General features: G+C 39.4%; 1 protein-coding gene across 2 annotated transcripts in view; it reads left to right on the top strand.

Annotated features, from left to right (window-relative positions):
• The window catches only part of LOC109932279 (nuclear factor of activated T-cells 5-like), a 100,463-nt gene that overhangs the window by 28,412 nt on the left and 45,829 nt on the right, over nt 1-26,222 (top strand). For both annotated transcript variants that reach the window (XM_048606044.1, XM_048606042.1), the window contains exons 3-4: nt 12,175-12,364; nt 16,089-16,279. In XM_048606044.1, coding sequence (XP_048462001.1) covers nt 12,175-12,364; nt 16,089-16,279 — 381 coding nt within the window. The remainder of the gene's footprint in view (nt 1-12,174; nt 12,365-16,088; nt 16,280-26,222) is intronic.

The raw sequence follows: 26,222 nt of genomic DNA, 5'->3' as shown, positions 1-26,222 counted from the left end.
TGGCCTGCTGTGTTCATCCAGCTCTACACCTTGTTATCTCAGATTCTCCAGCATCTGCAGTTCCTACTATCTCTGAAATAACTTTGGATCCATGTTGCCAAGTTACCCTGGATTCCATGCTTTTATCTTTTATCAGTTTCCCATATGGGACCTTTTGAAAGGCCTTGCTGAAATACACATATACTGCATTAACTGCCCTACCCTGATCCAGACACTTGGTCACCCCCTCAAAAAAATTCCAGATTTGTTAGGCATGACCTCCCTCTGACAAAGCCATGCTGACTATTCCTGATCAAACATTGCCTCTGTAAATGGAGATTAATTTTGTCCTCATCACCTGTCTTAAGTGCAACCAAATTAACTGTCCTACAATCCTCGGGTACCTCCATTGTGGCCAGAGACTGTTTAAAAATTTGGGTAAGGGCCCCTGTAATTTCCTCCCATCTTCCACCGCAGCCTGGGATACACCTCATCTGGACTTGGGGATTTATCCACTTTTTTAAATCTGCAAAAACCTCCCTGTTTCCTATGTCAGTTTGTTTACAAACCTCACAGTACATCTACTCAAATTCTGTATTTGCATCCTCCTTCTCCCTAGTAAAGACAGCTGTGAAATACTCATTTAACACTCTACCGTATCCACTGACTTCATGCAAAGATTGCCCCCTTGGGCCCTAATAGGCCCTACTGTTTCCCTGGTTATTCTCTTCCCCTTTGTATACTTGTAGAATATCTTGGGATTCTCTCTAACCTTGCCTGCCAGCATTTCTCATGTTGCCTCTTTGCTCTCCAAATTGCTTTCTTGAGCTCCCCACAGCACTTCCAATCTTCGAGGAGCATAACAATGTAGGTCCATTTTACATCTATTTTTCTTTCTATTCAGTCCTGAATATCCCTAGACATCCATGATTCTTTGGGCATGTTGCTTTTGCACTTCACCCTAAAGGGAACATGTTGGTCTTGTATTCGCCCAATATCTTTTTGAATGCCTCCCACTATTCTGCTGTAGAGTTACTTGCATGTCTCCATTCCCTGTCTGTTTTGGCTGGATTCTACCTTATTTTAGAAATAATCTGCCTTATCCCAAACTAAACCCTTTTTGTTTTTGCAGACCATCTTTCCCTTTTCCATAGCAAACTTAAAACATACAATAAGAACTGCGGATGCTGTAAATCAGGAACAAAAACAAAGTTGCTGGAAAAGCTCACATTTCGGGTCCGGTGACCCTTCCTCAGAACTGTTTAAAACTTACGATATTGTGTTTGCTATCAGCTAAAATGCTTCCCTATTGTCACCTCAAACACTTGTCTGGCTTCATTCCCGGAATTAGGTCCAACACTTCGCTGTCCCTTGTCAGATATTCCACATGATTGTGTGAAAAGCCCTCATGTACACATTTCAAGAAATCTGCCCCCTCTAAACCTTTTATACTGTGTGATTATTCCAATTAATATTGGGGTAGTTGAAATCACCCTATTATTCTTTTTAAACGTTTAAGTGAATTGACTACGTATCTGCTCCTCAATTGCATGCTGACTGTTTGTTTGGGGACTTATGATAAACTCCTAAGAGTGTGACTGCGCCTTTTTATTTCTAAGTTCTACCCACAAAGCTTCATTTGACAACCCTTTCAAGATATCATACCTCCTTTCTGCAGATACTGGCACCCTAATTAATAATGTGACACTACCTCCACTCTCCCTTGTCCTGCCCAAAGATTCCATACCCTGAAATGTAAAGTTGCCAGTCTTGTGCCTTCCTCAACCACATCTGTATAATGGCAACAACATCGAAGTTCCATGTGTCAATCCACGCCCTTAACTCATCTGCCTTGCTGTTAGTATTCCTGACATTAAAGTAGAGGCCATCCAACCTCCCATTACGCCCTCCAGGCACAGTATGGCTCAGTTCGCTTTGCCTTGGTTAATTTTCTCACTTATGCAACATTGCTACTGAATTCGTGCACAGTGACCTTTGTTCCTGTTGAACTGGTTTAAACTCCTCCCAGCAGCACTACATAAGAACATAAGAACGAGGAGCAGGAGTAGGCCATCTGGCCCCTCGAGCCTGCGCCGCCATCTAATAAGATCATGGCTGATCTTTTTGAGACTCAGCTCCACTTACCCGCCCACTCACCATAACCCTTAATTCCTTTACTGTTCAAAAATTTATCTAGCCTTGCCTTAAAAACATTCAGTGAGGTAGCTTCAACTGCTTCACTGGGCAGGGAATTCCACAGATTCACAACCCTTTGGGTGAAGAAGTTCCTCCTGACCTCAGTCCTACATCTGCTTCCCTTTATTTTGAGGCGATGCCCTCCTAGTCCTAGTTTCACCTGCTAGCAGAAACAACCTCCCTGCCTCCACCTTATCTATTCGTTTCATAATCTTATATGTTTCTATAAGATCTCCCCTCATTCTTCTGAATTCCAATGAGTATAATCCCAGTCTACTCGGTCTCTCCTCGTAATCCAACCCTCTCAACTCTGGAATCAATCGAGTGAATCTCCTCTGCACCCCCTCCAGTGCTAGTATATCCCTTCTCAAGTAAGGAGACCAAAACTGCACGCAGTACTCCAGGTGTGGCCTCACCAGGATCCTGTACAGCTGCAGCATAGCCTCCCTGTTTTTAAACTCCATCCCTCTAGCAATGGCAGACAAAATTCCATTTGCCTTTTTAATTACCTGCTGCACCTACAATCCTACTTTTAGCGATTCATGCACAAGGACACCCAAGTCCCTCTGCACAGCAGCGTGCTGCAATTTTTTACCATTTAAAACGTAGTCCATTTTGCTGTTGTTCCTACCAAAATGGATGACTTCACACTTATCAACATTGTACTCCATCTGCCAGACCTTTGCCCACTCAGACTATCTATATCCCTCTGCAGACTTTCAGTGTCTTCTGCACACTTTGCTCTACCACTCACCTTAGTGTCATCTGCAAATTTTGACACACCACACTTAGTCCCCAACTCCAAATCATCTATGTAAATAGTAAACAATTGCGGTCCCAACACTGATCCCTGAGGCACACCACTAGCCACTGACCGCCAACCAGAAAAACACCCATTTACCCGTACTCTTTGCTTTCTACTGGTCAACCGATCCTCTATCCATGCCAGTACATTACCTGTAATACCGCGCAACATTTATCTTGTGTAGCAGCCTTTGGTGTGGTACCTTGTCAAATGCCTTCTGGAAATCCAGATACACCACATCCACAGGTTCCCCATTGTCCACCATGCAAGTAATGTCCTCAAAGAATTCCACCAAATTAGTTAAACATGACCTACCCTTCATGAACCCATGCTGGGTGTTCCCAATGGGACAATTTATATCCAGATGTCTTGCTATTTCTTCCTTAATGATAGATTCAAGCATTTTCCCCACTACCGAAGTTAAGCTAACTGGCTTATAGCTACCTGCTTTTTGTCTACTTCCTTTTTTAAACAGTGGCGTCACATTGGCTGTTTTCCAATCTGCGGGAACCACCCCAGAGTCCAGTGAATTTTGGTAAATAATTACTAGTGCATTTGCTTTTCCCCCATCACGTCTTTTAGTACCCTGGGATGCATTTCATCAGGGCCAGGAGACTTGTCTTCCTTTAGCCCCATTAGCTTGCCCAGCACTGCCTCCTTAGTGATAATGATAGTTTCTAGGTCCTCATCTGCTGTAACCTTCTTGCCACTAGTTTTCGGCATGTTATTTGTGTCTTCCACTGTGAAGACCGACACAAAATAACTGTTTAATGTCTCGGCTATTGCCTCATTCCCAGTTATTGAATTGGCCTTCTCATCCTCTAAAGGACCAATGTTTACCTTCGCCACTCTTTTACGATTTACATATTTATAGAAACTTTTGCTGCCTGTTTTCGTATTCTGAGCTATTTTACTCTCATAATCTATCTTACTTTTCTTTATAACTTTTTTTGTGGCTTTCTGTTGGCCTTTAAAGATTTCCCAGTCTACTAGTTTCCCACTACTCTTTGCTTTTTTGTATGAGTTTTTTTTCAATCTGATACTTTCCTTTATTTCCTTAGACTACCGTGGCTGGCTCTCTCTTTTCCTACAGTATTCCAATGATAAGGAAGAATAGTTCTGCAGAGCCCTGTGAAAAATCGTTTTGCAAGTCCTCCACTGTTCCTCAATTGACCCACCATAATGTTTTTGCTCCCATTCTACCTTAGCTAACTCCTCCCTCATTCCTTCATAGTCTCCTTTGTTTAAGCACAGGACATAGGTACTGGATTTAACCTTCTCATGCTCCATCTGTAATTTAATTCGACCATACTGTGATCGCTCCTTCTGTGACGATCCCTAACTGTGAGATCATTAATTTTTCCTGTCTCATTACACAGGACTAGATCTAGGATAGCTTGTTCCCTCGTAGGTTCCATTACATATTGTTCAAGGAAATTATCGCGGATGCATTCTATGAACCCCTCTTCAAGGCTGCCATGACTGACCTGGTTTGACCAATCGATATGTAAATTAAAATCCCCCATGATAATTGCTGTACCATTTTTACATGCATTAGCTATTTCTATGTTTATTGCCCGCCCCACCACGATGTCATTATTTGGTGGCCTAAAGACCACACCTATCAGTGACTTCTTCTCCCTGCTATTCCTAATTTCCACCCAAATGTATTCAACATTTTGTTCACTAGAACCTATGTCATCTCTCACTACCGGCCTTATATCATCCTTAAAAATCAGAGCAACACCACCTCCCTTACCTTCCTGTCTGTCCTTCCGAATAGTTTGATACCCCGGCATTTTTAACTCCCAGTCATGACCATCCTGTAACCATGTCTCTGTAATGGCCACTAAATCATACCCATTTGCCATGATTTGCACCATCAACTCATCCACCTTGTTTTGAATGCTCCAGGCATTCAGATAAAGTGCCGTTATGCCAGTTTTTGCACCTTTTTTGGGTTCTATTACCTCCATTACTAACAGCTCTTGAGTACTCCTTCCCTTTAACTTTTTTCCTAATTTTCAATGGAGTTGAAGCTTCCTCGTCACCTGCTAACCTGCTGCTTTGCTTTACATTAATTGTTATTCTCCCTCTACACTCACTTCTCCCTTCCCCCCCACTACTTACTAGTTTAAAGTCCTATTAACCACCCTATTTACCCTTTTCGCCAGAACACTGAACCCGGCCCTGTTCAGGTGGAGTCCATCCCGGCAGTATAGATCCCTCCTGTCCCAGAACTGATGCCAGTGCCCCATGAAAAGGAAACCCTCTTTCCCACACCACTCTTTTAGCCACGTGTTTACTTCCCTGATCTTCGCCTCCCTATGCCAATTTGCATGTGGCTCGGGCAGCAATCCAGAGATTATGACCCTTGAAGACCTGTTTTTTAATTTTGTTCCTAGCTTTTCATAGTCCCAAAACAGGTCTTTTTTCCTAGTCCTACCTATGTTGTTAGTACCTACGTGGACCACAACAACTGGATCCTCCCCCTCCCTCTCTAGTATCCTCTCAAGCCAGTCAGAGATGTCTCGCACCCTGGCACCAGGTAGGCAACACACCATGCGGGATTCTCTATCCTGCTCGCAAAGGATACTGTCTATCCCCCTGATGATGGAATCCCCTACAACTACAATCTGTCTTTTTGCTCCCCCCTCTTGAATGGCCTCCTGGACCCTGGTGCCATGGTCAGTTGACTCATCCTTCCTGCAGCCCTGTTCCTCATCCACGCAGGGAGCAAGTGCCTCATACCTGTGGGACAATGTCAAGGGCTGCGGCTCCTGTGTTGCTGTCTGCAGGGTCCCTCTACCTGCCTCACTCGCAGTCACACACTGCTGTCCCTGCCCGCCAATCGAATTAACATTAGTTAATCTACTAGGTGTGACTGCCTCCTAGAACACAGCATCCAGGTATTTCTCCCCCTCCCGGATGTGCTGCAGTGTTTGGAGTTCGGATTCCAGCTCATCAATTTTGAGCCGGAGCTCCTCAAGCAGTCAACACTTGCTGCAGATGTGGTCACTGCCATTCTCAATGGGATCAGCTAGCTCCCACGTTGTACAGCTACAACACATCACCTGGCCTGCCATCTCTACTTAGTTAATTATTTAAAATTAATTAGTTTTTTGTTAGTTTCGCAGTGTTCTCTGCACCAGTAACTTTACTCCGTTACTTACTCAAACAGACTCTGGCTTTGCCTTCTTACCTGCTCCCAGAGGATTTGGCATCTAGGTGACCACCCCGAAAGATAACAAAGAGATGAGGAAAAAAAAATGCAAGTAGCTTACCTGCTCACCACACTTAGTCGTTATTATTAGGTTAGAGGAGGTGGAAGGGTGGGAGACACTACGCATGTAGTGTCTCGGGTATTAGTTACCTCCCAAATTTATTGGGTGGAAGCTTACCTTCCCAGGCTGCCCTCGCGCTTTCTCCCGGACTCCCGCTGCTGAAACAACTGAAAGGCCGTAGTCACGCGAGGTAAGACTTTTATAGTCAAAAAGCTTACCTTTTCCTGGACTCCCGCTGCTGAAACAACTAGCAAACCATTCTACGAGGATGTTGGTCCTATTCTGGTTCAGGTGCAGACCATCCTGTTTGTAGAGTTTCTACCTTTCCAGGCACAGTCCCAGTGATCCAGGAATCTAAAACCATCCCTTCTGCTTCAAGTCTTGACACGTGCATTCATCTGCTTTATTTTCGTATTTCTGTGCTTGCGAGTCTATGCCACTGGGAGTAATCCTGACATTACAACTTTTGAGGTCCTACTTCTTAATCTAGCTCTCTGACCTCTTGATGCAAGACCTTATCCCTCGTTATATCTATGATGATGGTACCAATGTGTTCCACAACTTCTGTCAGTTTATCCTTCAGGATGCCCTGGAGCTGCTCAGTGACATCCCTGACCCTGACAGCAGGGAGGCAACTCACCATCCTGGAGTCATGTCTGCAACCTGTCTTTTCCCCTAACTAGCTAATCCCCTGTTACTATCACTCTTGCTTTCATCTTTCTTCCCTCTGCACAGTCAAGCCATTTTTGGTGCCAGATGCCTGGCTCTGACTGCAGTCCCTTGAGGTAGCAGACCCCTACTCAGCTTCCAGAATGGAAAACCAATTTGTGAGAGGGATCCAGGGGACTCCATCACTACCTACCTGTTTCTCCTCGACTGCCTGGTGGTCACTCATTCTCTTCATTCCTTCAGTCTCTTCAGCTGCAGTGTGACCATCTCTAAATGTGTTATCCACGGGCCTTTCAGCCTTGTGGGTTTATCACCCTGCCTTCAACCGCTCTTTAAGCTCTGAAGCACAGAGCTCAAGTTTGTGCAGTTGGGAGCACATCCTGCACGTGTAGTCATTTAGGACACCAGTAGGGTCATTGACTCCCATAAATGACAGGAACACATTCCACTCGACTGTCCTTTCCTGCCATGATTTAAACTTGCTGTGCCAATTTTCCTGCCATTTCTTTATTCCCCAGTATAATTTCCCCCATTTCTGCCTGTAAGGGACCAATATTCATCTTTGCTAATATTTTCCTCCACATATTTATAGAAATTTTTAGAGTCAATTTTTATTGCCCCTGCAAGTTTACTGTTGTACTCTATTATCCTCCTCTTGATCTATTTTTCTGTCCTCATTTGCTGAATTCTAAACTGCTGCCAGTCGTTATGCTTGCTACCTTCTCTGGCAATTTTGTATGTCTCTGATTCTAATCTTAGCCCTGACTTATTTTGTAAACCAAGGTTGAGGCATCTTTCCTGTTTCATTCCTATCTGATGCAAGAATGCACTGTTGTAAATCATGTATACATTGCTTAAATATTAGCCATTGCCCATCAACTACCAACCTTATAGTAAGGTTCTCCAATCTATCATTGCCAAGTCATTCTTCGTACCCTCATAGTTCCCTTTTAATTTAGATTCAGGATCCTAGTTTCGGATTCACTTTCACTCTGTATCTTAATGAACAATACTACAGTTTTATGGTTGCTGTTCTCCAGTGGATCTTACACATCAAAATTGCTAAGTAATCCTTTCTCGTTCCACAATGCTTTATTTGGGATAGCCTGCTGTACAATTGGTTCCTCAAAATATTGGTCTTAAAAAATCACATTTACACACTCCAGGAAATCTTTCTGCACAGTATTATTGCTAGTTCAGTTTGGTCAATGTGTATTTACATAGTCACCCATGATTACAGTTGTACCATTACGCATGCATCTCTGATTTCCTGTTTAGAGCCATCCCTTGCATCTCCATACTCTTTGGAGGGGGTCGTCTATAGGCCCCCAGTGTTTTCTGTCCCTTGGTGTTTCTAATTTCTGTCCGTACAGATTCCACATCAAGTTTCCAAGCCAATATTCTTCCTCGTTATTGGTCACTCTGTAGCCACATCTCCACATTTGCACTGTTTCGTAAACTGTGTATATCTGTTTATACTGTTGGTTTGTCTACCTTTATTGTGAATGCTTCTTGCATTAGGACACATGAGCCATTAGAAAGAAAATAATTAAATTGAAATTAGGGGACAAATGCTGACTTGTCCAAACTATTAATGTGCAATCCATAAGGATTTCTGTGCTGAGTTTATTATTTGACTGAAATGAAAAGTTTTATTTTAACAGTATTTAGTGAATTGATAGGAGTTGCATAGATCAATTATATTGAAATCCAAAGTGTCACAGGCGAAAATTAATACAAGTCTGAAAAGTGCCACATGTATGGGGAATAGAGATCATTTGAGAAAAGTTTGTGTACTTTGGGTATAATTATGGTGATAGAAAGTCTATTACAGTGAGATTTTTAATAAAATCACTGCAAAATGTTAAATATTTTGGTTTTTAAAAAAGGCATTATTACATGCTATAGGCTTTAGTCTATCATAAAGATCTTTAAAATTATGAAGTATTGTTGGAATCTTTTTATCATTTGCTTTCAATTAATCCAATTTTAAACACCCCTTTATTTAACTACAAGTTGCTGTTCTTTAAATGGATCTGACAAGAGCGTTGCAGTTTGAATTCAGCTTCTAAAGTGGTGGCCATGGCAATAGTGGCAAGGGATCAGATCAGGAAAAAACAACTAATGTAAACACAGATTCATCAGGCTAAAATAATTATTCAAGCCCTCTTTAGAAATTGACAGGTGGGCTAAAGGAAGTTTGGAATCAACAGAGACTACATTTATAGTTTAGAAAAGTAGGGATCTTTGGCACTTGCTGTGTTATTTTAGTTTCACTGTAGGTATGTGACAGGTGTTGCTTTAAATTTATTGGTATGGATGGATCTGATTACCACTTATTAAGTAGCAGTAATGAATTTAAAAATACAATTTAGAGTGTGACCTCTGATTTAAAGTTAGCTTCTTTGTTCTTCAATAATAATTTGAAGCTTGACCTTAAACGGATGCCTGGGAGATGATGCAGAGAAGTTTAATTAGTAATCTTGAAGAAAGAGATGCCCGTGTTTTCCCATTGCCATGCATTGTGTTCAGCATCTTTTTTTTTGTAACTTTATTTGAAGAATTTCTGTTGTTTCAAAGTGTGATCTTGTTTTTTCTTAGTATCGCAGTTTTGTGACTTTGTAAATCTATAGAAGTTTTTCTATTTCTCTCATCATTGAGAAAAAATAATTCCTAATAGAATCATCAGCTCAATAAACATGTGGGCAATGCCACTTCCTGCCTTCTGTTGAGCTCAGCTATCTGCTTGGTATGAGACTCTCACTGGGGTTTAAAAAAAAATGAACTGAGCAAAATTGGTAAAATTTCTTCAGGTGTCATCTGTGTTATAGTCTTATACCTTATCCCAGAGTCTTGGTTTTGTGTGCAATTTCTTGTAACCGTCAGTGAAATTAACAAGAAATCTTCCAAGAACAATTGGGGTGTGAAACAAGCCAGTCCTTACAGACTTTTCCTGACTTCAGTGCAAAAACAAATTGTTTAATGGATGACTATTTTGCCATCAACTATTTTGTGCTCTTCTTAAAGTTGGTACTTCTGCTCAATATTACAAGGTCTCAAAGCAAATGTTGAAGTAATGTTTCAGTCTAAATCATATAATTCAATTGCAGGGATACCCATACTGGAAGGGAGTGGGTAACGAGAGTAGTTTATTGAGAGCAAAAGAAAACCATTACTTTAGTATGTTACTTAAAATATTCCTGTCACCAATATGTTTCAAGGATGTAAGGCCTTGGGTTTACAACAGTGTTATTAAACTTTGTTATATTATCTAATATTATATTGTCTGCACTCCATAACATTCCATATTCATTCACTTCACAATATTTTCATTTTAGAAAATTAAGCTGATTTTGACTGATTTGGCTGACAATATTAAATAGTAATCTTTAAGGTAGCCATTATCCCATTAGGCTGCCTTCATGATTTTATCTTAAAGCCATGTATGTTGTTGCAAATAGAAATGGTTAAGGCTACGAAATAATGTAAAAATTTCCAGCTGATTCTTTGTCTTTGTGCTTTGAATTAATTTTTATTGTGTTTATAATGAAATTGTCAGCCTAAATTATTAATGGAACTTGATTTATATGATTTCAGAATGGCCATTCTTTGAACAAGTGACACTTATAATATGTAATCATTTCTGTTGTGAAATTAACAAACCAGTCCAGATGCACAATATACAAAATCATGATGTATTTGGTTATATAAATAAGACAGCAATAAAATAAGTGCTTCCTACAGAATGAAGAAGTGTAGGTTGTTGTTGGATGTCAACTTCCCAAGGCATGGAATCAAGTTGAGGGACTATATAGTAAGGTAAATTGAAGAATGAGACATTATTATCTTTCTGATGTTAGATCCTAAAATGAATCCTGGTTTAATAGACTTTTTTTGTTTGGCTTTAATGAGGTGGTTTTTCACTGCAACACAAACACACGTAATGCTGCAGATTCAGGTTTTACAATGAAACCAGTCTACTGTGCAAAAGAAATGCAAATAAAATAGAGTAAACCAAACTAGTTTCATGTAACACAAGTTTAAATGTCTTGAAACACATGCAAAATACAATCCCATTAATTCCAAAAACTCTCCTTTATAGTAACAGAGAGAACTTAATCTTTTTCACATCAAATAACTCCTCAGGTTTTTAACCAAACACTTCTGGTGTGGATCTTATTAAACTAGACTCCTTAAACAGAGGTAATCTCTTAACAGTCCTGAAATTACATTTTAATTTTCAAGAGCAACTGTTTACACATCTAGCAACAGCCAAACCTTCCATAAACTACCCCAATCTGAAATTAGAAAGCTCTTTTTTTCCCCCAAAGCTATGTGTGCTGTCCCCTAAGCCCTAAAGAAAATTCTGGAATCTTCTATCTGAAAGCCTACTGCATTCCACTGTTCACTCATAAATTCTTCCAGTGTAAACAAATTCCCATTAGCATCTTTGAACTATCTTTCTTAGCTTTCAAAAAGGAAATCACCATTGGTACAGAAATATGTTAATCAGAACAGAAAATATATGTCACAAGTTCAAAATTTAAAGTCTAAACTAAATGCTATTTAAAATATATATAAATCACAATATCCTGATTCATCTTTGAATTTCCTGGTGAATTGGTAAGGGAGGATTGGAAGAGTTCGAGGAGATGATTGTTTGTCTGGTGCAAGTGGGAGGCAAGATCAAAAATAAACTTAATTCAAGTTTAATTGGCTAAACTTGATTTCTTTTTGGAACTTGCACACACAATAATGGCATAGACCCATGTTAAAGAGCAGTTAAGTTTCTAAGCTACAATGCAGATGCAGTAATGAAATGTATTCAGGCCGTTTTTAATTTAAAGTTTCAAAATGTTCTGGAAAAAGATCTGGTCCATTGCCTTCCTTCCAGCATCCTGATTGAATCGTAAGCTTACTGAAGTGATATCGAATATCCTACCAGTATCCAATCTGTTCCCTATTGTATTCCATCATTTATTTTTCAGTAAATCATTCAGTGTTTAAACATCGTGATTAAAACTTTAAGGCAATTGAATATTTTATGCTTTCTTCCCTGGAAGGACATAGTAACAGAAATCAGGTGAAATTGTTTAGGAAAATGAAAGATTATTTCATGAAAGATGCAAACAACAATTTAGATGAGAGAGCAACAGTGCTGAGGTATGGTGACAGATAATGCATCTTTTGATTTTAGTCACTCAAGTAACTTCAGTGATAAATGTTTTTAACGTTTCACAGAATAACAGAGCCACAGAAAACTTCTTTAAAGAAGGGTCCAGCACTAACTGGTCACTATCCTGGTAAAAGTGAGGGCAAAGAACTCAAAGTACTCGTTCAACCTGAAACACAACACCGGGCACGGTACTTGACAGAGGGTAGCCGTGGTTCTGTGAAAGATCGGACACAGCAAGGTTTTCCAACAGTAAAGGTAATATATCCTCTGTTTTTGAAAATAAATGACCATTAGTTAAACATAACCTTTTGTCATAAATTGTAAACAAGGAGTCGTATTTTTAGAATTTGAGCTAGACCATTTGAAAACAAATCCAGAAAAAAATTAAATATATAAAATGCACTGGGAGAAAGCATCAACAGTTTTTGAGTGCTTAGAAGGGAAATAAATATAGTCATGTAAGGTTATTTAAATTATGACATGATTGCTGACTGGATCAGCTCACCACCAATTAGTTATGAATGCATGTGTGCAGTATTAAACTGATTTCTAAAAAAATTAAAAGAATTCTAATGTAAACACTTTTCTTACCTGATATACTCTTTTTTTTCATTATTAACTATTTGTTAGGTACTTGCCACTCATTGTTTAAATGCATTTATGAAATATCCCAGCTAGTGCATATGCTCCTGGGTATCAGGAAGTGCAACTTCAAGTTAATGGAGAAACAAAGGGAATTCAAATTGCTATGACTTGTGCTGCCTCCCATACTTTCCACAAGAATTCAGGTTTATAGGTAACATAAAAATGGGAGGTTCAATATATTTTGTGCACAGGAGAAAGAAGATGCATTCAGAAATTCTATTGCAAATGGAGTTGCAATGAAGAAATTTTGTTATTCATTTTGAGAGAAAGACAAATCAAAGTTTTCTTAATACTCAGACTAAGAGCTCTGTAGGAGTACAAGGATTTGTGTTCTTGTACACAAATCAGTAAAATCTAGTGTATAGATAGCTAAAGTAATCATAATTGTTGAAGTTGATCTTTGCTCAAGCAGTGAGAAATTAAAAATGTGGAATTCTTGCTTTGGTTGCACCAAAGCCCATTTGAAATGCTGTGTTCAGATTAGGCACCAAATCTAAGGAAAGATAAAGATACAACTGATGTTCATCAGAGCTTGAAGGGTTAAATTATGAAACTGATTTAAATTCTGAGTATAAATGATTGAACGTTCATCCAATCAAGATATTTGAACTAACAAATAAATTTGATGAGGTAAATTAGAGCTGAGCCAATGAAATGAGGACGTACCTTTTTGCTTGGAGGGACTGGAAATAGGGAACACTCTCTCAAAAGGCTGTGGATGCGTGAGCCTGTTTGAAATTTTCAAGACCGAGTTTGTTTTTTGTATGGGAAAAGGTATGCAGAGATTTGGAGAATCGATGTGTAAATTCAGATGAGGTGCAGATGTGTCATGAGGTAATTAATGATGAAATGGACTTGAGGGTGGAAACATTTTCTCTTGGTCCTATATATACACACTTGTTCAATACAAATATCAACTTCTATCAGCAAAAGCATGCTCATCATAAATTGCGTTTTAACCTTATGTGCATGTTATCTAGGTATTAGAGTGCACAATTGATGAGATGTTTGTGCTTGGCATACACACTGAAAACAATATAGTTTATCCACAGTACTTCTACCCTACAAATTTGGCAAAATATAACATGCTGACAGATCATATGGTTCAGACTGTTTGGCACTTTGTAGTGCTTAGTAAGTAACAGAAGTAATAAAGCCAAGCGAACCAGTTAGCAGATTGAATACCCAAGTCGACTAACTTAATCTTCAGAAATTGATAAAAGTTCCAAAATTACAAGAGTTTTGAATTCCTAGCTTTTCTCTGCAATGCCTATCATAATATTAATGTTTATATGATGAGAAACGTTTATATAGGAGCCCTTTCGTAAATTTTGGCTAATATTAGATTCTGACCAAAGGCACAGGTACATTTGTTTTTCTTTTTGCAGTTGATCAAAATTATCCAGATGGATGCCAAAATGATCAAGTATTGACCTGACAGGAATAATGTAGTGCTAATCTTATTCACTCATTCTAGTGTGTCTTGTACCTTGTAACACTTGTTGAGCAATATTGATAGCCTGGCCGCAGAAAGTAATAATGCCTGAAATTTCTCGCTTAGATACATAAAATTTTACAATTAGCTTTTATTTTAAACTATAAATGTTCTGTTGTCAGAATAATTAGACTTTGGCTGATGACACACATGCGTCACACATGGACCATCTCCAGCAGGAGAAAGTACCACATGCTCTTAGCAGTCAATGGCACTACCATTGCTGAATTCCCCATCAACATTTTGGGTGTCATCACTGACCAGAAACTCAACTGGGCATGCCACTTAAATGCTGTTACTATAGAACAGACCAGAGGCTGGGTATACTTTTGCTACTGACCCACCTTCTTTCCCCCGCAAAGCCTCTTCACCACAACAAGGGCATGGACCAGAAGTATGATGGAACACTATCCAGTTGCTTGGATAGATGTGGCTGCAAAAACATCAATAGTACCTGAGCCAAAGCAGTCTGTTTGATTGGTATCCTGTCCACTAGCTTAAACATCCATTCCCTTCATGTGTTAGGTGCAGAATGCACTGCACCATAACCATTTTTCCAAACCTCATACCTCTGCCTCCTTCAAGGACAGGAGTGAATCTATACAATTAGAAAAAATAAGTTTTTGTTTGTTTGGTTTCCTGTTCTAAGATTTTTTTTTTAAGGATAAGATATTATTGAAACTGCTGCCACCACTCTTTGCAACGTGTTTCAATCTTATCAACTTGAAGCACAAATATTTTCCCCATATGCTATGTTGTATTCTTTTGTCAGTAATATTAAATTTGTCTCCTTTGGTTACTGACCTTTTCTGTGTCTGGAAAAAATTTCGTCTCAGTTACTTCATAAATCCTTCATGATTTTTAACATTTTGGTCACATTTCTGTTTAAGATTTTAACGTTCTTTGCTGTCAGGAGAATAACACCAGCTTTTCTGGTCTATCAAGGTGTATGTGATTAATTCATCCCTGGCAATATCCTAGTAAATCATATTGATTTGTGGGGACCAGAATTATTCTTGATATTGCAGCCTTTGTTCTCTTATGCCTCAGTTTATAAAGCCAAGGGTTATTTTGCCATCTAAACAGTTCAGTGCTCTTCATAGACTTCTGTACATACATCCCAGGTCTCCCCCTTCTTGCATCCTCTTAAAACTTGTACTATTTATTTTGAAAGCAAATACTATGAATGTTGGAAATACAAAATAATAGTGTTGGAGAACACTCTGGCAGCATCTGTGGAGAGCGAAACAGAATTGATTCTTCGATTCCAATATGACACTACTTTGAAATCATTTATTTTATATTATCCCTCCTCATTCTTCTGATCAAGATGAATCACTTCAGACTTTGCTGCATTAAATTTAGTCTGCCAAGTATCTAGCCATTTCATTTCTTTTGTGTCCTTTTACTTTGTGTTCAAGTTCCATATCATCTACAGACATTACAATTATGCATTGGGCGGAAATTCACGTCATTAATAGATCTCAAACAGACGTACATCTTGTGCTAATTGTGTAAATTAAGATTGAATAGATACATTGTTGGCTGTGTGTGTGTGTGTGTGTGTGTGTGTGTGTGAGTGAGAGAGAGAGAGAGAGAGAGAGAGAGAGAGAGAGAGAGAAAAGAGGGTTGGGCACTCACTTGTATTTGACCAGTCTAAATCTAAAACCAATGACTTCTGGTCTTCTCTTTCACCACCGGCTGTCAGAGGCTTAACACTTTGTACTTGGCTAAATGTTTATTACTTGTTAAAATTCTACTTTTGAAGCTTTGCTTGTGTTATTCAAAGGTTTTAAGTAATAAGCTCCCGATTTTTTTTTTTTTTTTTTTTTCTTTTAGTTGGAAGGTTACAACGAGCCAGTAACCTTACAAATTTTTGTTGGGAATGACTCTGGTCGAGTCAAACCTCATGGTTTTTACCAAGCTTGCAGAGTCACTGGGCGAAATACCACTCCTTGTAAGGAGGTGGATATTGAGGGAACAACTGTGATTGAGGTCAGCCTGGATCCTGGAAACAACATGACGCTAGCGTAAGTATTTATTAAGATCTGTTGCTATTAGTCATAGATCATTGATAATGGATGAAACATTTGGAAGGATTTTTTTTGTTATTCACTTGTGAGATGTGAGCATCACTGGCTGGCCAGCATTTATTGCCCATCCTTGGAGAAGGTGGTGGCGAGTTGCCTCCTTGAACCACTGCAGTCCATATTCTGTAAGTTGATCCACAATGTCGTTACGGAGGGAATTCCAGGATTTTGACCGAGCAACAGTGAAGGAACGGTGATATATTTCCAAGTCAGGATGGTGAGTGACTCGAAGGGGAATTTGCAGGGGGTGGTGTTCCCTTTGTATCTGCTGCCCTTTCCTTCTAGATAGAAGTGGTTGTGGGTTTGGAAGGTGCTTTCTAAGGATCCTTTGTGAATTTCTGCAGTGGATCTTTTAGATAATACACATTGTTACTACTGTATGGGATTTAAATTATTTTCCCCTTTTATCTCAGTTGATAAAATGTTGACTGTTGAATTGAAACTTCGCTTTTCCCAAGGATTCAAGTTTGCTATCTGATTTGTTGACAGTTAATTGTCATCTATTCTAGTAGTGCAGGCCAATAATCTCCCACAGTGATAAGAGAAAATGTTGTCCAGCATTGTGGCTGGTAACAATGTCGGATGGGTTGTAATTGTAGTTCATCTGTGTTAAGTAGCTACTGGCATTTAATATTTAGGCACATATAGAAACAATGATCACTTTGCAGGTATGTAAATGTAAACACCCATGGAACTGTGTTGCAGTATGAATTACAGCCTTCAGGCAAAGAAATAGAAATTGAGATGCTGTCCCATTATTTCTTCAGAAAACTCAGATGGTGATCCTAAAGTACATTATATTAAGGAGAGATCACTAAGTTTATTGTATTGTGTTTCAAATTCAAAAGGATAAATGAGATTTGTAGTTTTCATTTTGCAGAACTAATGAAAGTTTACGCTTTGACAATTTAATTTCAGATTTGAGATTCTCTAATTAATGTTTCATTGATATAGCAAAGATAATATAAAACCTTAAGCAACAGTGTTGAGTTTGAGGTCATATGTGGCTGGTAGATAGTCGATATATCCGTTTACTGATCAGAATATTATAACACCTCTCCATGGGAGATTGGACTTAAACCTGGATCTTCTGATCCAGAGGTAGAGACATTACCACTATGCCACAAATCTTTTCTGACAGCTGTAATGCCCACATGCCACCCACATTGTTTAATAAGTACAAAGTTTCTTCTAGAGTAATAAAAGTAGACTTTTACCAAATGGCTAACAGTATCTGTTGAGTCCTACACTCAGCGTGCTACTACCTGTATTTTTCTTCAAGTTCTCTAGCTTAAAGTCAGAATATTTTATAGTATTGTTTTTATAATAGAGAGTTGGTTCAGGAAGATCTGTATTAGACACTATTTGTGTTCTCACTGGCATCTTTAAATTGCGTTAAAGGGCACAAACAACATTTATGATCATTTCAGGAGAGAACAATCGACAAACCTCTCCATTCCATTTCAGGGAATCACTTCACAGCCCTGTGCACCACTTTTTCCAGTTTAATCACTGATTTTTTTAAGTTAAGGTCCAAGTTTTTGCATAGTGGTTAACTGCATTAAGGCACCTGGTGGCAAACATCTTTCGGTTTCACTAAGCATTTCACAAATTACTGATATTTGCAGTAATTTTTTAAAAAAACTAATTGTATCAATGCACAGTAACCAGATATATTTGTATTTTGCAGCTTGAATTGTTAGGTTGCAGCAGCAAACCAAAGTATTAATCCAGTGGAGTTTGGTGAACTAGTTTCAGTTTAGGCTTTGCCTTCCAGAATCTCAGGTTTTTGTTAATTCATTTTGTGCAGATTCTCTATTTCGTCATCCATATTTATCAACTAAAGTTTGTTCTAAATTGCAGCAATGAGATGGCTAATATTGGATGTAAAGTTTAATACTGTTTAATTTCATAATGAAGATTGCCTCATCAATCAGTTATAGAATCATAGAGCACAGAAACAGATCCTTCGGCTCAACCAGTCCATGCCAACCATAATCCTAAACTAAACTAGTCCCACCTACTGCGCTTGGCTCATATCCCTTCAAACATTTCTTACTCATGTACTTATCTAAATATCTTTAAAACATTGTAACTGTACTTGCATCCATCTCTTCCTCTGGAAGTTCATTCCACACATGAACATTACTCAGTGTGTAAAAAAAAAAAAAAAAAAAATTGCCCCATATGTCTTTATCTCCTCTGACCTTAAAAATATGCCCCCTGGTCTTGAAATCCCCCACCCTAGGGAAAAGACATGTGCCATTCATGTTATCTATAACCTTCATTATTTTCTAAACCTTCATAGATTACCTCTCAACCTCCTACACTCCAGTGAAAAAAGTCCCAGCCTATCTAGCCTCTCCTTATGACTCAAATTCCCCATTCTTGGCAAGATCCTGGTAAATAAAAGCCGAAAGAACTGCGGATGCTGTAAAGTAGGAACACAAACAGAAGTTGCTGGAAAAGCTCAGCAGATCTGGCAGCATCTGTGAAGAAAAAAATCAGAGTTAATGTTTCAGGTCCGGTGATCCTTTCTCAGAACTCCGGATCCGAAACGTTAACTCTGATTTTTTTTTTTTTCTTCACAGATGCTTCCAGATCTGCTGAGTTTTTCCAGCAAGTTCTGTTTGTACAACATCATGGTAAATCTCTCCTGAACCCTCTCCAGCTTAATAATATCCTTCCTGTAACAGAGAGACCTGGACTGGACACAGTAGCCCAGAACAAGCCTCACCAACATCCTGTACAACCTCAACATAATGTCCCAACTCCTATACTGAAAGCTCTGAGCAACGAAAGCAAGCATGCTAAACGCTTTCTTAACCATCCTATCTATATGTGATGCAAGCTTCAAAGAATTATACACCTGAACCCGTAGGTCGTTCTGTTTTCCAGAATACCTTGCATTTATCCAAATTGAACTCCATCTGCCACTCTTCAGCCCATTGACCCATTCAATCAAGATATCTTTGTAATCTTAGATAACCTTCTTCACTAGCCACTGTACCACCGATCTTGGTGTCATCCACGAACTTACTGAAGGTGATTCTCAAATGGTCGATTCAGAGTAGCATGAAATTTGAATTTGGAATTTTAATTTGACTAATCAACTTGAAATTCATATTTAATCTGAAGTTCATGCTTTTACTTCGTTTTTGAGATATGTGCAGTACTAGCAAGCCAAAATGTACTGCCCAAGGACTGTCAACCACTGTAGTGCAGAGCTGATACCATATATAAGGCAGACTGAATTCTGCATTGAGGTATACTTCTCCAAAGAATTTTAGTAAGCTATTTATATTTCTGTGGCAATCTAGCAGATTTTCCATAGTTACTTATTCATTAGATTTGAATGCATGATCTCTGAGCACTTAGCCCAGTGTTATTAAAAAAAATGGTAAAAACAACAGTGGATGCTGGTAATCTGAAACAAATACAGAAAATACTGGAGAAACTCAACAGATCTGGCAGTATCCGTAGAGAGAGGAACAGCATTAATGTTTCAAGTCCAGTATGACTCCTTCAGAACAGCTCTAAAGAAGAATCCCACTACACTCAAGCTTCGCTTGCATTTCTGTTTTTATTTTAGTATATTGGCACTACTGTTAGAAAAATAGCCTGGCTAATATTGGAACATGTGATGAATTAAGTAAGAGAAGACATATATTCTTCTGCACAATGATGTACCGTGTTATATCTTCAAGGTGCAAAGTGGCCACCTTTTTAAAACTAATTTGCAGGATGTGGGTGTGAGTGACAAGGCTAGTGTTTATTGCCCATCTCTAACTACTGCTAGGAAGGTGGTGTGAAGTCTCTTTTTTTTTGAATCACTGTTTTGTAGGTACACCCAAGAATACTGTTTGGTAGTCAGTTCCAGGATTTTGATGACCCCACAATGATGATGGAACAAGAATAGATGTCCTATTTGGCATAAAATGTGACTTAGTGGAGATCTTTTGAGGTGATGATAGTGTTCCCATGTGCCTCCTTCACTTCGTTTGCTAGGCAGTAGAGACCATAGATTTGAAAGGTGTAGCTGAAGCTTTGACGTGGTAGTGCAGTGCATCTTTTGGATGGAATGTGCTGTAGCCATTATGTGCCGATGATGGAGTGAGTATTTAAACTCGGGAACAAAAACAAAGTTGCTGGAAAAGCTCAGCTAACAGAGTTAACGTTTCGGGTCCGGTGACCCGAGGCAGGGTTAACTCTGTTTTCTCCTCCACAGATGCTGCCAGACCTGCTGAGCTTTTCCAGCAACTTTGTTTTTGTTCCTGATTTACAGCATCCGCAGTTCTTTTGGTTTTATTGAATATGTAAACTGATGGATCGGCTTCCAGTCAAGTGGCTGCTTTATTCTAGATGTTAATCTCCTTGTGTTGTTGAGTCCATCAAGACATGTGAAGAATATTCCATCACAATCTTGGCATGCTTTATAGCTGGTGAAGAGGCTGTGTGGAATCCAGAAGATGACGAATTCATTGTGGAGTCTCTGACTTGCTCTTGTAGCCACAGTGTTTATGTACCCGGTCGATGGTGACACACAGGGTGTTGATAGTGGAGATTCAGCAATGGTAATGCTGTCGAATGTCAAGGGGAGGTGGTTACACATTTTAAGAGCAGGGAGGTGATGCTGGAAATGCATAAAATATTGGTTAGGCCATAGTTACAGTATTGTGTACATATCTGGAATCCATATTATAGGCAAAATGTGATTGCGCTAGAGAGGGTGCAGAGGAGATTTAGCAGAATGTTGCCTGGGCTTGAGGGTTTTATTTATGAAGAGAGATTGGATACAATAGTAGTAGTTTTACTTTGGGGAAGAAGAGACTTGGGAGTGGGGGAGACATGATTGAGATTTATGAAACAAAAGAGCATAGACAAAGGTAGATGGGAAGAAACTTGTCCCTTTGTTGGAGGGATCAGTGATTGGGGGCATAGATTTAAGGTAAGGGGCAGGAGGTTTAGAGGGAATATGAGAAGGTTGTAGACATACTTGCCAAGCCAGTGGGTTTGGTTGCAAATGTTTCGTCATTCTGCTAGGTAATGTCGTCAGTGCGCCTCTGTGAACCGTCTGTGTTTTGTCCTGCTTGTCGTTTGTAAGCCTCGGTTCACTGGGGCGGTTGGTATTAAAACCGAGGTATATAAATAACAAGCGGGACAGAATACCGACCCTTCACTGGAGGCGCACTGACAATCTTACCTAGCAGGGTGACGAAATGTTTGCAACCAAACCCACCGGCTCGACAAGCATGTCTACGACCTCATCCACAACCCGAGCTACAAATCTCCTCAACGGGAATATGAGGAAAAATGTTTTCATTTAGAGGGTGGTGGGACTCTGGAATTCACTGCCAGTAAGAGTGGTAGAGGCAGAAATCCTCATGATATTCAAGAAGTATTTAGATGTACACTTGCATTGTCAAGGAATACAAGGCTGTGGCCCAAATGCTGAAAAATGGGACTAGAATAGTTAGGAGCTTATTTTTGAGCAGTGCGCACTCAATGGGCAGAAGGGCTTTTTCTGTACTGTAGACTTCTCTGACGCTACTAACAGGAATAACTTTTGTGTCTCCTCAACTTTTCAAGTGTAGACAACTTATCAAAAACCTGCTTCTTTATCGTATTTAAACCCTGTAAGTGATGAATTACCACCTCTTTTACTATGATCCGAGAGAATACAGGAGGACTGAAAGCTGGCTGATGGGTAGATGCATGTACAGAATTTTAATTTTTTGTTTAACCTATTTTTTTTAATCGGCCTGTTCAGCGTGGTTATTAACACATCAGGAGCAGGTGGGACTTGAACTTGGGCCTCTCAGCCCATAGGTTGGGCCATTGCCACAAGAGGGCCCCACACCTAATCAGCATTGTCCACAGCAGCTCGGAACTCCTGGTCTCAAAGAACCTGATAGCCTCAGTCTCTAAGTCATTAATATTTAATTTACAAAATCTACAATTTAAATTCCAAAGTTTCTAGCCTTAAGCAAGATTTCAACATGATCGCCAGTGGAATAGAAATTTGGCATAGTTAATTAAAAAAGCAGCTGAAACTGATTCCTGCAACTAGATCAGTTAGGTGTTTTGTTTAGAAACATATGAAACGAGCCCTTCCCTCCCTCTGTCCTTACCTCTCTTGCATTTTGGTGGTTTAGATTGCCCTTAACAGGCTTTGGATGTGTACTATTGCATTTGAAAACATAAGTGGTTTACTAGTGGTATGTTAATAAATGAAAAAGTACCACCAGTGCCTTGGCAATAGGGGAAAAAAAATGTTAGTTTGTGTGTAGGACATTTTGGAAGGACAGAAAGGTGGAAGGATGGTTCTGTTAGTATCAGCACAATAACCTAAATTCAGGAAACCAGACTCTGGAAACTGGGTAAAGGCAAGAAGTCAAATGTGAGAGTACAGGCCCCTGACAAGTAACTACATGGTAGGGTCGAAGCTTGTCAGAAAGGCGCAGTAGTTATCATTTGAGACTTTAATTTACATGTAGACTGAAAAAGTAACCTAGCTAAGGAGATTCTAGTTTTGTGACATTTTCTTATGACCTATAATCATAGAGATGTACAGCGTGGAAACAGACCCTTTGGTCCAACTCATCCATGCTGACTAGATATCCTAAGTTAATCTAGTCCCATTTGCCAGCATTTAGCTCATTTCCCTGTAAACGCTTCCTATTCATATACCCATCCAGCTGCCTTTTAAATGTTGTAATTGTACCAGCTTCCACCACCTCCTCTGGCAGCTCATTCCATACGCTCACCACCTTCTGTGTGAAAAAGTTGCTCCTTAGGTCCCTTCTTAAATCTTTCCCCTCTCACCTTAAACCTGTGTCCTGTAGTTTTGGATTCCCCCACCCCGGGGAAAAGACCTTTTCTATCCATGCCCATCATGATTTTATAAACCTCTATAAGGTCACGCCTTAGCCTCTGATGCTCCAGGGAAAATTACCCCAGCCTATTCAGCCTCACCATATAGCTAAACCCTCCAACCCTGGTAACATTCTTGTAAATCTTTTCTGGGCCCTTTCAAGTTTCACAACATCCCCCCCTCTAGCAGGGAAACCAGAATTGCATGCAATATTCCAAAAATGACCTAACCAATGTAACAGCAACAACATGACCTCCCGACTCCTATGCTCAATGCATTAACCAATAAAGGCAAGCAAACCAAGTGTCTTCACTATTCTTCTATTTGTGACTCCACTTTCAAGGAATTATGAACCTGCATTCCAAGATCTCTTTGTTCAGCAACACTCCCCAGGGCCTTAGCATTAAGTGTGTAAGTCCTGCCCTGATTTGCCTTTCTAATTTGCAGCACCTTAGATTAATCTAAATTAAACTCAACTGCCACTCTTCAGCCCATTGGCCCATCTGATCAAAGTAAACCAGACAGCAGACTACACTGGACTTGGTACTTTGCAGCAAAATATGATTAAATAAGGTGCCTATAGGTAGCAGTGATCACAGTATGATTTAATTTTACATTCAATTTGAAGGGGAGGGGAAAATGGAGCGTGTGAAAGCAGAACTGGCTAAAGTGAAATAAATTAAGTTAGAATAGGTCATTAGGGATATGGTGACAGACACTTAAGAGGATGTTTTAGAATACACAGAACAGATACATTCCAACGAGTAAGAAAATTCCAAGGGACAGGGTCTGTGATTAAGTAGAAAGGCTAAAGATAGCATAAAATTAAAAGAAACAGATATTATTGGTCTAAGACAGGTGGCACATCAGAAATTGGGAGGTTGTTTCTGTTTTGAGAGAGACTAGGACCAGAAGGCATAATCTGAGAATAATGACAAAATATAAAAAAAATGACTAAAAATTTAGAGGGAAAGATTAACGTATGAGAGAAAGCTAGTCAGGAATATAAAAACAGGTAATAAAAGCTTCTGTAAATACTTTCCTTTATGAAAAAAAAGGAAAGCATTAACAAAGTGACAGTTGGTCCTATAGAAAGTAAATCTGGAAAATTGATTGATAATATGGTGGTAACAGATGAACTGAGCAGGTATTTTTCATCCAGTTTTGACTGTAGAGTATACACACCTGGAAAAGTGTGAAAAGTTTTGGTCCCTTTATCTAGGGAAAGATATACTAGCATTTGAGGCAGTCAAGAGAATGTTCATTATGTTGATCCTAGGTATGGAAGGATTTTATTGAGGAGAGGTTGGGTAGGTTTGAGCCTGTACTCATTGGAGTTTAGAAGAATGAGAATGACCTTACTAAAACATATAAGATTCTTAGTGAACTTGCCAGGGTAGAAATTGGGAGGTTGTTTCTGTTCTGAGAGAGACGAGGACCAGAAGGCATAATCTCAGAATAAGGGTCTCACGCTTAAAACACAGTTGAGGAGGAATTTCTCCTAAGGGTAGTGAATCTCTGCCATTCCTTACTGTAGAGATCTGTTGAGTCTGGGTTATTAAGTACACTCAAAGCGAGGTTGATTTTTCATCTGTCTGGGAATGGGAACGTTTTAGCGAAAAGGCAGAAAAGTAGAGTTCAAGATTATTTGATTAGCAATAATCTTATTTACTGGTGAAGTAGACTCGATGGGCTGAATGGTCTACTTCTGCTCCTATGTCTTGTTTCTCCTGGACTTAAGACTTGTGTCATAAGTACAACACACTTTATATTAACTTCCACTTATGGGACCAGGAATGTGCTGGTTGACCAAATATTCCAGTGGATCAAGACAAGAGGTCAAAATAATCAATGTAGAAACATGCACTGAGTAATAGAAACGTAATGCAGGGTCTATGTACATCACTGCTATACTTACAGCACAGATCACTTAAATTATAATGCAACTTTGCCGGTAAGTTTTATTTAAAGTAGAGAGACTTCTCACTCGCACCCTCAACTGACAACTCTAGTGAGACAGTTCATGCATTGTTTCTGGTTTTGTAAAACTCCCTTGATTTGGGCAATGTTCCATCATTACATATTTTCAAAAAGGGAGACAAAGCAGGAAATAGCACGCTAGACAGCTTAATTGTGGAAACGATTATAATTGATTATTAAAGAAACTATTGTATGACATTTAGATAAATCCAAGGAATCTGGGCAGTGTCAGCATGGTTTTGTGAAAGGGAAGGTCATTGGAGCGGCTGAAGATGATTGGGACTAGCTCACTATGCTGAGGAACTCTTACTGAGATGTCTGAACTCCAACAACCATCTCTCTGTGTGAAAGGTATAACTCCAACCAGCAGAGAGTTTGCCTCGATTCCCGTTGACTTCATTTTTGCTCCTTCATGTTACACTAGGCCAAATGCAATCTTAATGTCAAAGGCAGTCTCTTTCAACTCACCTGTGTAATTCTGCCCTTTTGTCCTTTTTTGAACCAAGGCTGTGATGAGGTCAGGAGCTGAGTGGCCCTGGCAGAATCCATACTAGACATCAGTGCAAGATTGTTGCTGAGCAGGTGCTACTTTTGATGACACCTTCCATTATTTTCTGTACTTCCATTACTTTGTGTCCTGAAGAAGCATCACTGCTTTCTCTCCACAGATGTTACCAGACCTGCTGAGTTGTTGCAGCAATTTCTGATTTTGCTTCCGTTACTTTGATAATTGACATTAGACTAGGACTGTAATTTGGAGATTGGATTTGTCCTACTTTTTGTGTACAGGACATATGTGGCAATTTTCCACATTGTCATGTAGATACCATTTTTCTAGCTATACTGGACCAGCTTGGCTAGGGGTACAGCAAATTCTGGAGCACAGGTCTTCAGTACTATAGTGGAATGTTGTCAGGACCCATAGCCTTTGCAGTATCCAGTGTCTCCAACCGTTTCTTGATCTTGTGTGGAGTGAAATGAATTGGCTAAAGACTGGTATCTATGATGCTGTTCTTTTTGGAGGAGGTC

The sequence above is a fragment of the Rhincodon typus genome, chromosome 15 (assembly GCF_021869965.1).
Source record: "Rhincodon typus isolate 14 chromosome 15, sRhiTyp1.1, whole genome shotgun sequence".
In the NCBI taxonomy this organism is placed as follows: Eukaryota; Metazoa; Chordata; class Chondrichthyes; order Orectolobiformes; family Rhincodontidae; genus Rhincodon; species Rhincodon typus.
The sequence above is the reverse complement of the archived record's forward strand: the minus strand, read 5'-3'. Positions and strand labels throughout refer to the sequence as shown.